This window comes from Macadamia integrifolia, chromosome 12 (genome assembly GCF_013358625.1).
Source record: "Macadamia integrifolia cultivar HAES 741 chromosome 12, SCU_Mint_v3, whole genome shotgun sequence".
NCBI lineage: Eukaryota > Viridiplantae > Streptophyta > Magnoliopsida > Proteales > Proteaceae > Macadamia > Macadamia integrifolia.
Window position 1 is genome coordinate 3,761,095 of NC_056568.1, and position 11,910 is coordinate 3,773,004.

Sequence of the window (11,910 nt, forward strand, 5' to 3'; positions counted from 1 at the left end):
GAATTAAAAAAGGAGCACTGAACAAAACCTGTATCTCAAGTCTACTTTTCTATACCACATGTGCACAAGACCAAATCCCAACCAGAAACAAGAACAGGACCAAACACATTGTTAGAATAAACAGCTCCTTTAAAATGAGATTTTTGAGCAACTAAAATCAAATACAAAGCTTACTGGTACTTCAGGATTAGGATGGCGGCAGGATGACAAAACAGTAATTCCAATTCCAACGGACAGAAAACACAAGATTTTGAAAAGTCGCAGTGAGGAACATATACTCCTCTTCAATCGTAAATCTGTTAATCCAACTTTCAGGACGATAAATTCTAGAGCAGAATGGGGTATAACGAGGAACACAAACTCCTCTCTGATATCAATTTCAAAGCTCAAACTCTTCATCCCGAAGAGCTGCCTCCGCAGCCTCTTCTTCCTCCTCATCAAGGACAAAGTACTCGTTCTTCTCGACCGGCTGAAACATATAAAATATCACCAAGTAGAAAGCAAGACTTGCAGTCTCCTCTGCAGCATTGCTGACCCACTGATACTTGTAAGCAGAAATGGTCCTGAGAGCAAACACTACGATTCTGGTGAAATACAAGTAACCAATCACAACAATGTAGAACTGCCGGAAAAGGGTCAACTTGGCCAAATTCCTGGCTGCCTTCCCATCCGTCTTGGATGTCTCCCTCAGAGACCTGATCGACCAGACAATAGGGAAAATTATGGCGAAACAACATACGATGTCAACCAACAAAAACACCTGATTCCAAGTGACCCAATCCTTAATGAAAGGTCCAGTCTCCCCAATCACCACCGAAGCCAAGTTGGCTAGAACCTGGAGCGGGATCACGATCATTAGAACTTTCTTCTCTTTCTCTTGCAAGAAAGGCTTCAGGAAAGACCAACCCGTCCCGATCAGGACGATGACAGTGAAGAGCAAGACAACCCTCAGGAACTGGAATATATAGAAGAGAACATCCCAACCGTGAGGAGTCCCAGTGACCTTAACATAATGCTTGTCCTCGGCGGCGCAGATCAGATTCAAAGCTTTGGAAAGCAGAAGACCCGCCATGAGGAGATGGATCCGGTGAACGGAGTGCTTGTTGGTATAGCTGACGTGGATCCATAACCCTAAGAAAACAAAATAAGCGAGGGAGAAGAGAAAATAAAGCATGGGCAGCTGAGTCTGCCCGGCAGGCAGGTAGTCCTTGACGCCATTGTCGGTGTTGTAGATCTCGGTGCGGACGGACATGGTGACCTGACTCTCGGGAGCGCAATTGGCGAAGTAGAGGCTGTATTCATTGGGGGCGGTGACAGGGTATGAATGGTTGAAGCTCTGCTGGGGTAACAAATCCTTGAAGGTGAAGAGAAGCTTGATGTAGTGGCTGTCGAGAACGCAGAAATTAGGGTTCTCTTCGGCTTCCAAGAGGACCCGAATAAGGGCTTCATCAGAGAGGAGGAAAAATCCAAAACGCGAGGGATCCGGTTGCGAGACAGACGAGGAGTAGGTGACTTCGGTGACGCTGATCAAGACATTACCGGTGTGAGTGAAACCGAATTTCTCGAAGAGGATCATGGCTCGGGAATCGGCCGTGATCTTGAGGTTCTTGATCTCTGCGGAGGCGAACGGGAGAAGGAGGAGGAGGAGAAGAGACATGAAGAGGATGAGGCTGCAGCGGCTATTGTTGTCTTCCATGATGTGACTTGTGAACGCCGCAGCTTTTCTTACTGATAACTGCTGCGGTGGCTTTGGTGGTGGCGGAGCACCAGTTACTACTCCCCTGGGGTTGTTCGCTTTTTCGCTGCGTAGGGAAGATGATGGAAGGAGTACAGGATGGTGGACTGAAACGGAAGCTTTACTCCTGTGATTACTTCCTGGGATAACAGTACAGTAGTGCAGGGTTTTAAAGAGCGGAATTGGGATCCGGAATTCCGGATAGGTCTTCGTCGAAATGTTTCTGTTGATTTTGCATTTTTGCTCGCCGGAATCAATTTAGGAACAAAAGCTGTACCGGTGATGGGTAACGGCCGTGACCGATCTATATCGGTATGGTAAAAATTCGGTTTTTTAATGAAAAGAAATGCTGTGTTAATCTAGAATTGGGTCGATACGGCATCGATAGTAGCCGATACCATGAACGAAATCCATGTTAATGAACAATTTTGGCTGAAATCGGTCGAATCGATTTCAAATTTTATAACCTTTATTTTCTTATAGTTCGATTAGAACATTTGGATAAAGTTTGGTTCAGGCTTCAGCCACCATCCTACTTATTTGAAAGTCATCAAAAAAAATCATCATCAAGGGATTTCTCTTGTGTTGGTTTATAATACATTCCTATAGATTAATAGAAAATTAAGACTTTCTTTGGTATAATTTATATTTGTATTTATTATTTATTTTAAAAAAATCATTTGTGACAATAAATTATGAACCATAGATAATAGTCGTTTGGTTACTATTTAGGTAATAGATTGTATAATTAGAAATAAGTTTGATAATTCCTATTTAGAATATATTATCTAAGATGAAACTTCTATTCTACACAATGGATTCCAAGTCACAACATATCATTCCGACATTTAATCAAACACTCACTGGGCACTATTTGATCTTCCCACATTTCCACAGCCCAGTTTCCTACGAATGCTTCTCCAAGGGTTGAAATCGTCTACAATTCCAATCTCGTACAATTCTATGTAATACCACCTTTAGGCGGTGACACGTGTATTGATACAAATACAATGGTCCAGATCTGCTATAACTAATAAAACATTAAATCAGTGAAGAGGTATTTAAATCAGATCTAGACCATTGCATTAGAATTAATACGGAAAAAAATCGTCTGCAATTCCGATCTCGTACAATTCCGTGCAATACTACCTTCAGGAGGTGACACGTGTATTGATTCCAATGCAATGGTCAAGATCTGATTTAAATGTCTCTTCACTGATTTAATGTTTTATTAGTTGTAGCAGATCTGGACCATTGTATTGGTATCAATACACGTGTCACCGCCTAAAGGTGGTATTGCACGGAATTGTACGAGATCGGAATTGCAGACGATTTCAACCCAATTAATACACGTGTCACCCCTGAAGGTGGTATTGCACGGAATTGTACGAGATCGGAATTGCAGACGATTTTTTTCCGCTTCTCCAACCTCTCTCCAAACATTTTTTACGATGACTTGGTGCTTGCACTCACCCAAGGTGTTGCAGATTAGCTCTCTAGTAGTGGACTGATAGGCGTCTGATGTTGGTGGAAGAGAGTGGGTTGAAGGGGAAATACCTTGGCTGAAACTCAGGGGAACACTAACTTCCAAGTTACTGACCAGAGGAAGAAGATTAACAACTACCCATTTTTTCTCCTAAACCATCTCAATTAAGAAGATGAATCAGTAACCGAAATGGGTTCTCCCCTAAAAATCAGGACTTTTATAAAATTCCAATCCATTTCTCACCTGTCAACTACAATAGAAGTAATTTACTGTCGCTGTCTCTTTAAGACTAGAACGAGAGCCTCCTTCAGTAATAGAAATTCATGGATTTGGGTGGGTTTATGAGTTTTGTCACTTTACCTTTCAATTCTCAGTAAAAACTGAGCAAACCAAGTCACTGTATCTCTCCGTCTCTTTCTCCAAGTGGCAATAAAACACAGAGAAGCAATGGGACAAGAAATCCAAGAAAATATCTATTATAATTTGTACAAGTAGACCACAAAGGGGGACTGCTGACTACTTTTCTTTCTCTAGTGTTCCAGCGATTTAAAAAAAAATTAGGGAAAACAGAGCAATACAGAGATAGAAAGGACTAAAATGGTTGATTCTGCAATGCACCCACAACGTAGAGAAGTAAAAAAGGGGTAGGAAGAAGACGAGACAAAATTGGAACAGAATGGTAAAACCCATCAGTGTCTTTGTGATTTCTGCAGAGAATCAGTGGCCATCTTGTACTGCAGAGCTGATACCGCCAAGCTCTGTTTCTCCTGTGACCATAAAGTCCATTATGGGAATCTGCTCTTCAGGAAGCATACTCGTTCGCTGCTCTGTGATGTTTGTGATTCGAGCCCAACTTCAAGTTTCTGTTCTACAGAGAGTCAGTCTCGTTCTCTGCCAGATCTGTGACTGGGACACCCATGGTCAATCCTTGGCTTTTCACATTCGCTCATCCATAACGCCATCCTTTGTGGGAACTATGAATCTTTCCTCATTCACAGCAATCATAGCAGTCATGGAAGGCCATGGATGCATACATGAACTTTTGATCTCATGTGGAGCTCAAGATCGTCTCTCATCTCTCGCAATGGTCGAGACACCAGGAGAGCAGATGATGGGACTAATTACAAGCAAAATTGTAGAAGAAACGAAGGAACTTTTTTCTTTAATATAATTACTAAATTACCCCTAATTTTGAATTGATCTCATGTGATTTGTGATTTGTGATTTATTCTGATTTGTAATAAATAAAAATAAGTACAATAAATCATACCAAACAGTTATAAAAACAGAAATAAGTAAGATAAATGCAAATAGAAATCAAACCAAAAGAACCTAAGTTATACGATTTATATATATATATATATATATATATATATATATAATGTGAGTGGTGATATCCTATACGATGGAATGGAATATCTCAATCCAGTTGTTTTTGTTTTAACATTCAAATCTTGACCATTGGAAGCTGAAGGGGCAATTTCCAGTTATAGATATCTAGGTAATCATAAGATTTAAGGATGTCATATTCAATAATATTAAGGGTGTCAATTTAGAATCATAATCAAAACCAGCCATTTAAAATCGAATAAATTCAAACTGTTGTAATTCAGTTTGGGGTTTGAAACCTTTTTCTTGGTTTAGTTTTGTTACAGAATTAAAATTGTTGAATCGCATTCAAATTGGATAAAATTATATTATTTTTATAGAGAAAAGTGTGGAAATGCTAGCGGGTTACATTGAAATTAGGAATGTTAACGTTTATTGGCCTTAGATTAGATAAATTAAGGGCCCGTTTGATAACGCTTCTGCTGTTTCTGTTTCTGTTTCAAGAAACGGCAGAAACATAAATTTCCGTTTCTGGGAACAGAAACAGAATTTTGGGTGTTTGATAAACTTTGTTTCTTGAAACTCTTATTAGCGGCCATACGAGTCTCTATGCATGTGGTTAAACCTAGGTTTCTGGTTCAACACCGACATTCAAAACAAACACCAGAGTTCGATTGTTATCACGGGTGAAGGAAATGGATTCATTCAATACGAGGATATCGGCAGTGATGAGAACAGAGTCGTTATTGAAAAGGAAACCAGCTTTGGGATCAAGAATTGTGGAAGAGGTTTACTACATGAAAAGGAAACCAGCTTCGTTCGCCGACTTCGACTCCATCCTCTGTGTGTCCTTCCCATTCTTCCACCTCTTTCCCGAAGCAAACCCTAGATTTCCCGATTCGAAGCCCCAAATTGTCCCGCAAAGCCAACTTCCTTCCCCCTATTTGCGCCGTTGCCGTACCAGAGAAAGTAGAGAAGATTGGAAACGAGCTCAAAAACCTAACCCTAGAAGAAGCTCGCAGCCTCGTTGACTGGTTACAGGAAGAGCTCGGTGTCTCCGCTGCTGCCTTCGCACCGGCGGCTGTTGCCGTAGCGCCTGGTGCCGTTGCCGATGCGGGACCAGCCGTCGTTGAGGAGCAAACGGAGTTCGATGTTCTTATCGAGGAAGTGCCGAGTAACGTGAGGATTGCAACGATTAAGGTCGTGAGAGCACTTACGAATCTGGCGTTGAAGGAAGCGAAGGAGTTGATTGAAGGATTACCGAAGAAATTCAAGGAGGGAACCTCAGAGGAAGGGGGGTGTCGATCTTCGAATGAACATGATAAATTTTCATAGATTTTTAAGTTGGTGTGTCGGTCGATCGTGGAATTGTGCCCCTTTTTTGTTTCGAGAAACAAGCGAAACAAGTAAAACTTGTTTCGTCATTCATGTTTCTTGAAGCATAAATTGTTATAAATTTCAATTTATGTTTCAAGAAACAAGTGGAACAGAACACTTTTACCAAACGGTATTTATGCCGTTTCTGTGTTTCTGAGAACAAGAAAACACAGAAACACGTTTCTGGTTACGTTATCAAACGGGCCCTAAATCTATGCCATTGATTAAGTATAGCATGTACATATTTATGACACTCTCTTGCAATTCCTTTCCCTCCATCCTCCCATCTCCTTCTCTTCTTCTTCATCTCTGTCTTTATCTTTGGCGCTAGTTCCCTTGCCCTCCTCCACTTCCGGCTCTCTCCCCCACACTTTCCCTTGTTAACTAGAAGGTTCTTCCTTATCCCTCCTCACATCACGGTGTGTTTCCTCCGAATCCAGTGTCTCCCTTCTCTCTCTCTCTCTCCTCCTATCACTATAATACAGTCCTCTCTAGTCATTCCGACTGCACCCTGGACTCCCGGCGTCCTGTCCACCCCTCCCTCTTTGTTCCCCACTTCATCAAAGTTGGATTTTGAAATTCAACTTCCTTTGTTGCCAATTACCAAAACTTGTTTTTCTAAAACCATGCGATCATCAAAGTGGAGTTCAAAAATTCTGAATTTCTGGAATCTTAGATGCTAAAGAGTTGATTGAAAAGAGGTTAGCAAAATTTTAAATCCCAGACAGTTGGGAGTGGGGTGGAGGCAGGGATAAACAAAAGATAAAGAAATTGAAGGTGGAGGTAGGGGCGGTAAAGGTTTCGGAGAGGAGGAGTAGGTTGCAGAGTGGGAGAAAGGAACCAGAGACAGGAGGAAGGGAAAGGGAGAGAAGATGATGAAATTACAAAAAAAATTGTTCTTAGTTAGAGAGAGAGAGAGAGAGAGAGAGAGAGAGAGAGAGTACTCTAGCAGTGGTGGATTGAAAGTTGGAGTCTTGAAGATGGAGGTAGGGGCGGTAAAGGTTTTGGAAAGGAGATGCATTGCAGAGTGAGAGAGGGGAACTGGGGACGAGAGGAAGGGAAAGGGAGAGAAGATAATGAAATTACAAAAAAAGTTCTTAGTTAGAGAGAGAGAGAGAGAGAGAGAGAGAGAGAGAGAGAGAGAGAGAGGCAATGGCGGATTGAAAGTTAGAGTCTTTCTTCATCCAATGGTTATATTTAGGGTGAAAAAATCCTACGGCGTCTAGGTGCTAGCGGTTCGTCAACAACTCCCTACCAAAGCCCGGTTGGCCATAGCACCTAGACGCCAAACAACGTTCCATGCCGAACTGCTAGAGAATAGCCCAGAGGAGGAAGGATTCCAAATCGTCTGATCCATGGAAAGCCGAGGGTGAGAATGAGTATTTACGATCTTTGTCCATCTATTTAAGATAACAGGATCCTGGTGACCATCATCCCATACACCATTCTAGGAGAGGAGCGCCGAAACCGTCTCATACGGATTGCGACCCAATGCTTCAATGATAAGAGACCCATCCGAACATAATGGACCATTTGGCAACCAAGGATCATACCATAATAATGTATTGTAACCAGTGTGATTTAGACTTTTAGAATAGGTCACAACAATATCTCGAGTCGACAAAATTGCATTTAAGGTTTGAGAGCAAATAGGGGGAGGGCAGAGAGACCATATCGAGTGGCGACGCAACCATCGGCATCAGACAAAGCACGACCAATTAGATGACACATTGGACGCAATGTTCCACAAATACCTCATTAAAGTAGCGAAGTTTCGATCACAAAGACGCCGCAACCCCAACCCACCTTCTTCCTTAGGAGTACAAACCACACTCCATGCCACCTTGTAAGAGCTAGTGGTAGCATGACCCCACCAAAGAAAGCGAGCCATAATGTGCTCTAGTTGATCGAGAGTGCCCTTGGGGAGCTTAAAAACATTCAACCAATAAGCAATCGTACCCGTAGACACAAATTGAATGAGAGTGAGGCGCCTTGCGTATGAAAAAACTTTGGCCTTCCAGGAGGAAAGTCTCGCCTCAACCTTAGAGATCAACTCATTAAACTCATGATATCTAAGAGATCGTGAGTGGAGAGGAACTCCCAAATACTGGATTGGTAGCTGGCCAAGTAAAATACCAATAATCTGGTTAAGTCGATTCTAGAGAGCAGTAGAGCAGTTTGCAAAATAGATGGCATATTTGCCTTTATTGCCTTTATATGGCTAAGTCGATTCTGAAAATCTAGAAAGAAGCATGTCCAACTGGGCGGCAGAAACGTCATCACCCTTCCCAAAGACAAACAAGTCATCAGCAAAACAAACTGAGGAGATCTCGGGCTTTTCACAAAACTGATGATATCGAAAAGCCCCAAACTTAGCTGCTGCCGATAGCAAGTCGGAGAAGACCTGAAGAACAATGTTGAACAAAAAGGGGGACATAGGGCAGCCCTGTCTCAATCCTCTATTGGCAGAGATTCGGTGCGATTGCGCTCCATTTAAAAAAATGACATAGCCAGGATTAGTAATGCAAGGAACCACCCAATTGATAAATTGAGAAGGAAAATTTAAGCAATTCAAAAGAGTGAAAAGAAAACTCCACTGGACAGAATCATACGCCTTACGCAGATCTAACTTGGCTGCAAAGCGAGGCATCCCTTTATTAAGATGATAATCATGGAGCAAGTCCTGGCAGAGAAGAATGTTATCGTAAATCTGCTGACCCTCAGTGAAGGTGATTGATTGATCCCCACCAGTTTGTGTAATATGAGCTTTAGGCAGTTTGCTAGTAATTTAGCAATGAACCGATAAATAAGGGAACTAACTGCTATTGGTCTGTAATTAGAGAACGTATTCTGATGGTCACCCTTAGGGATTAGCGTCAATCGGGATAGCTTGACTTGATCAGGAAACCATGGGTTGTTGAAAAAATCCAGAATTGCATTGTTAACATCATGCCCCGTAATAGCCCAAGTAGCCTTATAGAAACATGCACCAAAACCGTCTGTACCTAGAGCACTATCGTTCTCTGCTGCGAAGATGACCTTCTTGATCTTATCCATAGAAAAGGCTTGAGAAAGTAATTCCTTCTCATGCCAAGATAGAGATCTATCAATGGGAAGATCGAAATTACCACAAACAACCTGAGGGGTATTCATGAAGGCTGCAGAAAAATAAGACACTGCCTCATCCTTAATCTCCTCATCATTAGACAACATAACCCCAGAAGAGGATTGAATAGCGGAGATCGAGTTGTGAGCACGCCTAGTCTTCAATGATCGGTGAAAAAATTCTGAATTTCCATCCCTTTCATGTAAGGACTTAATACGAGCCCGTTGGCGGATCTCCGATTCCCTGGCATACAATAAATTCTAAAGCTTTTGAACTAACATCAGCTCTTGAATCACCATATCATCATCATCAGGATTCCCTTGGAGAATGGATTGGGCACAATCCACATCACCTTTAAGAGACCCAATTTGCTAATTAAGCGAATGAAAATCGTTATACTCCACAATTTGAGAGCCACTTTCAACTTCTTGAGCTTTGAGAGGAGAATAAATAAGGGGACTCCAAAAATCGGCTGAGACCAAATTTCCCGTACCTTGGGTAAAAAATTGGGGTGAGAGACCCAGTGATTATAGAAGTAGAATTGCCTACCACGTCTTCGAGGAAGGTCTCCCAACGTGACAACCATGGAACTATGATCTGAAATACCAGGGTTTGAGAAATGAGTGTGAGAGAACGGGAATTCATTACCCCATAATTGGTTCACAAGAACATGGTCAATTTTGGATTCAATACGATCAGCACCAAGACCCTTGTTGTTCCATGTATATTTACAGCCAGTCCACTTGAGATCAAATAAACCAAAATCAGCTAGGCAGTCAGCAAGGGGTCTTGTTACCCGAAGGAGAACAGGCCTACCCCCCACTCTTCTCATCTAGGTATTTAATAGAATTAAAGTCGCCCATAACCACCCAAGGATGGGAGGTATTAGAGCTGATGCGCCAAAGATCGTCCCATAGAGCCTCCCTCTCCGGAGCAAAATTCTCCCCGTACACCACAAACACAAGAAAAGTATTGTGGTTGTCCTTTAAACAAACCTGAGCATGAATGATTTGAGGAGAGACATGCAAGATGTGAACCGAGAAGAGGTCCTGATCCCATACTGGCCAAATTCAACCTTCTTCAGAAGCCTCATAGTTGGTATGAAGCATCCACTTGGAAGTGAAGCTACGAGCAACAGAAGCAAAATTCCTCTTTTTAACTCTAGTCTCAATTAGACCAAATAATGCCAAATGATTAGAAGATTCCCAATCCATCACAGGGCGCTTTTTACTAGGGTCGTTCAAAACCCTAGTATTCCAAGATCCCAACTTAATCATTTAGAAGATTTACCGTTGGGTTTCTACGAAGGGGAAACCTGTACCGGACTTCTATCACTCACCCATGTCATAAGAGGAGCATCTTGGTCTTTCCCACCCGAGTCGGCCAGCTGCAAAATATTTTGTAAAGATGCAAAACGGTTACCTATGCGAACCGTGACCTGAGATGGAGGACATGAGTCATTCAAAGAATGCGCCATTGTCTTGACCAAATCCTCCTCGCCACCCAGCAGCTTCAAATGGGGGGCGTTTACTAAATTGGGCATGTCCATAATAGGCTCAATATGATCTTCTACCGTATCATGAGAGTCAGAATCTCTATGGGGATGAGCTGTGGTTGGCAGAATATCCCCATCATGGAAAGAATCATTAGTGGGAAGAGTAACATTACAATAGAACCTAAATTGGATATGAAATGATATTAAAAATGAATGAAAAATCGAATTGGATCAATATTTTTGTATATTGTATTTCAAACCAAATCAAAATCAAACTGATTTTTGTATTTTATATTTTAAACCAAATCAAAATCAAACCGGTTGACACATTTAGCAAAGGGTAAAGGAGAAAGAGTAAAGATGAGACATATTGTGAGATGATTTGGCCCCTTTCTTGAGCGGTGATCACCTAGGTCTTGTCCATAGTTACTTGGGCAATCACCACGTGTCCAGGTGACAATCCAATGGTGTCCAATGCCTCTTTCTTTGCACCTTTGTCAACGCCTCTTTCTCCACGCCTCGTTAGATACTAACGTGTCATTAGACCATTACTTGTACATGTGGCAATCGCCTAAGTGATTATGGGTCAACCTAGGTGGATTTGGCTTCTCTCCTGAATGCCCATCGCTCAGGCCTTATCTTGGACGAGCGTCATGTGTCTAGACGATGATCCAATAATTCGTAACATCTTGTTCTTAGAATTTTGTCAACGTCTCATTCTCTGTGCCGTCTCTCAAAATGTTAGTGGTGCTTCTCCATATAACTATTAGCCAACCTGGGCGATTGGAAGTTAATGGAGAGGAGCCGGATCCGATATTGTGAAGCGAAAATGGAAAAAATTCGAAAAACATATTCCTTTTCTTGCTAGCTAAATATACCCAACGACTTTGATAACCTGAATTTATTAAAGCGTGTTGGCGGTGGTCCATCGTCCAGGTCACAGAGCGTTCAAATGTTTATCACCTTCTCTCTAGACGCAACCGTCCTAACAGTATTTTAATTTACCCGAAAACCCCTCAAAACCGCCAACAATTACAAATTGTTGAAGAAGGTATTTATGTAATTTAAATAAATGACTTGGGCATTTAGACATAGATATTTATTTTCTTGACGCAATTCCAACTAAGATCGTTGTCCAGTCCAACTCCCAAACTCGGATTTTAATGTCTTGAGTGTGTTTCGCAGGAAGAAACGGAGAGATAAGCAGTAGAAAAATCCAGAGACTAGAGAAGAAGAAACGCTAAAGTTGTCTCAGTCTTCAGCTGTCGGGTAGGTCGATCTTCCGAACAGGATTGGGAGATTAATCTGTAAAATATCTGGTCACCATTTCTTGATTTCAACATTTATTGTCTCTTTCATTTATGTTTTTTGATCTTTTGAAG

General features: G+C 41.8%; 3 protein-coding genes across 6 annotated transcripts in view; 2 read left to right on the plus strand and 1 right to left on the minus strand.

The window, feature by feature from the left end:
• Positions 1–18: 18 nt before the first annotated feature.
• Positions 19–1,990, minus strand: LOC122058373 (protein CANDIDATE G-PROTEIN COUPLED RECEPTOR 7-like). The gene has a single exon (XM_042621033.1). It carries the CDS (start codon positions 1,694–1,696, stop codon positions 380–382), a length of 1,317 nt encoding a protein of 438 aa, XP_042476967.1. The 5' UTR covers positions 1,697–1,990; the 3' UTR covers positions 19–379.
• A 1,907-nt stretch (positions 1,991–3,897) lies between these two features.
• On the plus strand, positions 3,898–6,026 carry LOC122057945 (50S ribosomal protein L12, chloroplastic-like). Its single transcript, XM_042620308.1, has 2 exons — positions 3,898–4,356; positions 5,364–6,026. Exons 1-2 carry the CDS (start codon positions 3,898–3,900, stop codon positions 5,883–5,885), a joined length of 981 nt encoding a protein of 326 aa, XP_042476242.1. The 3' UTR covers positions 5,886–6,026.
• A 5,640-nt stretch (positions 6,027–11,666) lies between these two features.
• The window catches only part of LOC122058228 (phosphatidate phosphatase PAH1-like), a 31,008-nt gene continuing 30,764 nt past the window's right edge, over positions 11,667–11,910 (plus strand). The window contains exon 1 of one of the 4 annotated variants that reach the window (XM_042620809.1): positions 11,667–11,797. The gene's annotated coding sequence lies outside the window, so the exon portion shown is untranslated. The remainder of the gene's footprint in view (positions 11,798–11,910) is intronic. The other 3 variants (XM_042620810.1, XR_006133711.1, XM_042620811.1) reach the window with 3 other exon arrangements.

What these genes read in the sequence shown, in the direction of transcription:
- LOC122057945 (XM_042620308.1), top strand. Translation starts at nt 3,898, where the DNA reads ATGGTAAAACCCATCAGTGTCTTTGTGATTTCTGCAGAGAATCAGTGG. An exon ending in GACTAATTACAAGCAAAATT is followed by an intron (nt 4,357 to 5,363) that starts GTAGAAGAAACG and finishes AAAGGAAACCAG; the next exon opens with CTTCGTTCGCCGACTTCGAC.
- LOC122058373 (XM_042621033.1), bottom strand. Translation starts at nt 1,696, where the DNA reads ATGGAAGACAACAATAGCCGCTGCAGCCTCATCCTCTTCATGTCTCTT.